Below are 1,378 nucleotides of genomic sequence, written 5' to 3'. Positions count from 1 at the left end.
AGCAACGAGAAGGTCCATGACAACATTATGGTACCAGCAACATGATCTGAGCCGGAGAGAGAACAAGAAGAGTAATTACATGGAATTAGTTGAAGGCAGTGCCATGACATCTGCACTATGCTTTCTCGAGCCATATCACCGTTGTTGCCTCGCGTGCCGTTTGCCGACGCATTGCCGGTTGTCGCTGTACCGCTGAGAGAGCTGCTGCGGCTGCGTCGCGGAGAGTCGTGGCAGAGACATGTGGCTGCACCGCCCAGAATTATGGCGGCATCGTGGAGAGCTGTGGCTACACTGGCGATAATTGCGGCTCCATCTCCATCGCGGATAATTGTGGCTGTGTCGCGGTGAGCTCGTTCGCCGCCGGTGGCGCTGGCACGCCGTATGAGTCTTGCATGTCGTCGCTTGTTGTCCTTGCCATCAATTGCTGATGTATCGCCAGAGGATTAGGTGGCTGGGACTGGGAGCCGCGCGTCATTTGCCGGTACGACTCCAGCCGTCGCCGCAGCACCTCAAGCTCGACGGCGGTGTCCATGAGCTGGTTCTCCAGGTCTTGGATTACTCTGCAGCAGCCGCGCACGGGGTCCGCCGCGCGTAGGTTGGACTCGTAGACGATGGTCTGCACGCACACGTCCCGTCTCGGCGGCGGAACCTTCTGGAGCATGCGCTGCAAGTTCTTGACGCCGAACATCCGGAGCGCGTTGCGGAACTTGTCGGGCTCATCGGCGACGAAGTAGTGCTTCAGGAGGCAGTTCGGCGGGCACTTGCGCCGCTGGTGCCTGCACGCGGCGCACGACGACGGCGGTGGCGAAGGCGCCGACTCGCCTCTGCTGTCAGATGACGGCGCCGCGTGTGGGGGCGAGGACGAGGGCGCGCTGCTGCTGCTAGGGACCGGGGCCGGAGGCGAGGACGAGGAGGGATCCGAGGGCGAGGAATACGACGGTGAGGCGGATTCTGACGAAATCACGCCGCCAGATGACGAAGACCACGTCGGCGCATCTTGCGCCGCCGGTGGTGTTGGCATGCTGCTCCGCGATTCGCAGGATGCTGCCCGCTCAAGCCCCCGAGTCCTCAAGCCACCACGCCCGCTGGCCGCCTGCCGCTGCCGCCGCGGCTGCTCCCGCGCCCAACGCCCTCCGCGGCGCCGATCGATCGGACGGCAGTCGGTCGCTGCCAAACTTCTCCTGCGCATTCGTAAGTGGGTTGAATTTTATTTATGGGCTGAATTATCCATCCGTTGTATTTACGACTATTTCTGTAGGTCTGGTAAGGCTTCAGTTCTGATCGACAAGAATGATACAACATTTTTTTTTAAACGAACACAACATTTGGATCGGGGTCGGCTTTTTCTTTAGGCCAGCGAAGCAGAAAAGAAAGATTC

General features: G+C 60.1%; 1 protein-coding gene across 1 annotated transcript; it reads right to left on the bottom strand.

The window, feature by feature from the left end:
• Positions 1-286: 286 nt before the first annotated feature.
• LOC136521310 (LOB domain-containing protein 22-like) lies at positions 287-1,149 on the bottom strand. The gene has a single exon (XM_066515025.1). It carries the CDS (start codon positions 1,019-1,021, stop codon positions 287-289), a length of 735 nt encoding a protein of 244 aa, XP_066371122.1. The 5' UTR covers positions 1,022-1,149.
• Between the last annotated feature and the right edge of the window lie 229 nt (positions 1,150-1,378).

This window comes from Miscanthus floridulus, chromosome 18 (assembly GCF_019320115.1).
Source record: "Miscanthus floridulus cultivar M001 chromosome 18, ASM1932011v1, whole genome shotgun sequence".
NCBI classification, from domain to species: Eukaryota; Viridiplantae; Streptophyta; class Magnoliopsida; order Poales; family Poaceae; genus Miscanthus; species Miscanthus floridulus.
This window is presented reverse-complemented; position numbering and strand designations above follow the sequence as displayed.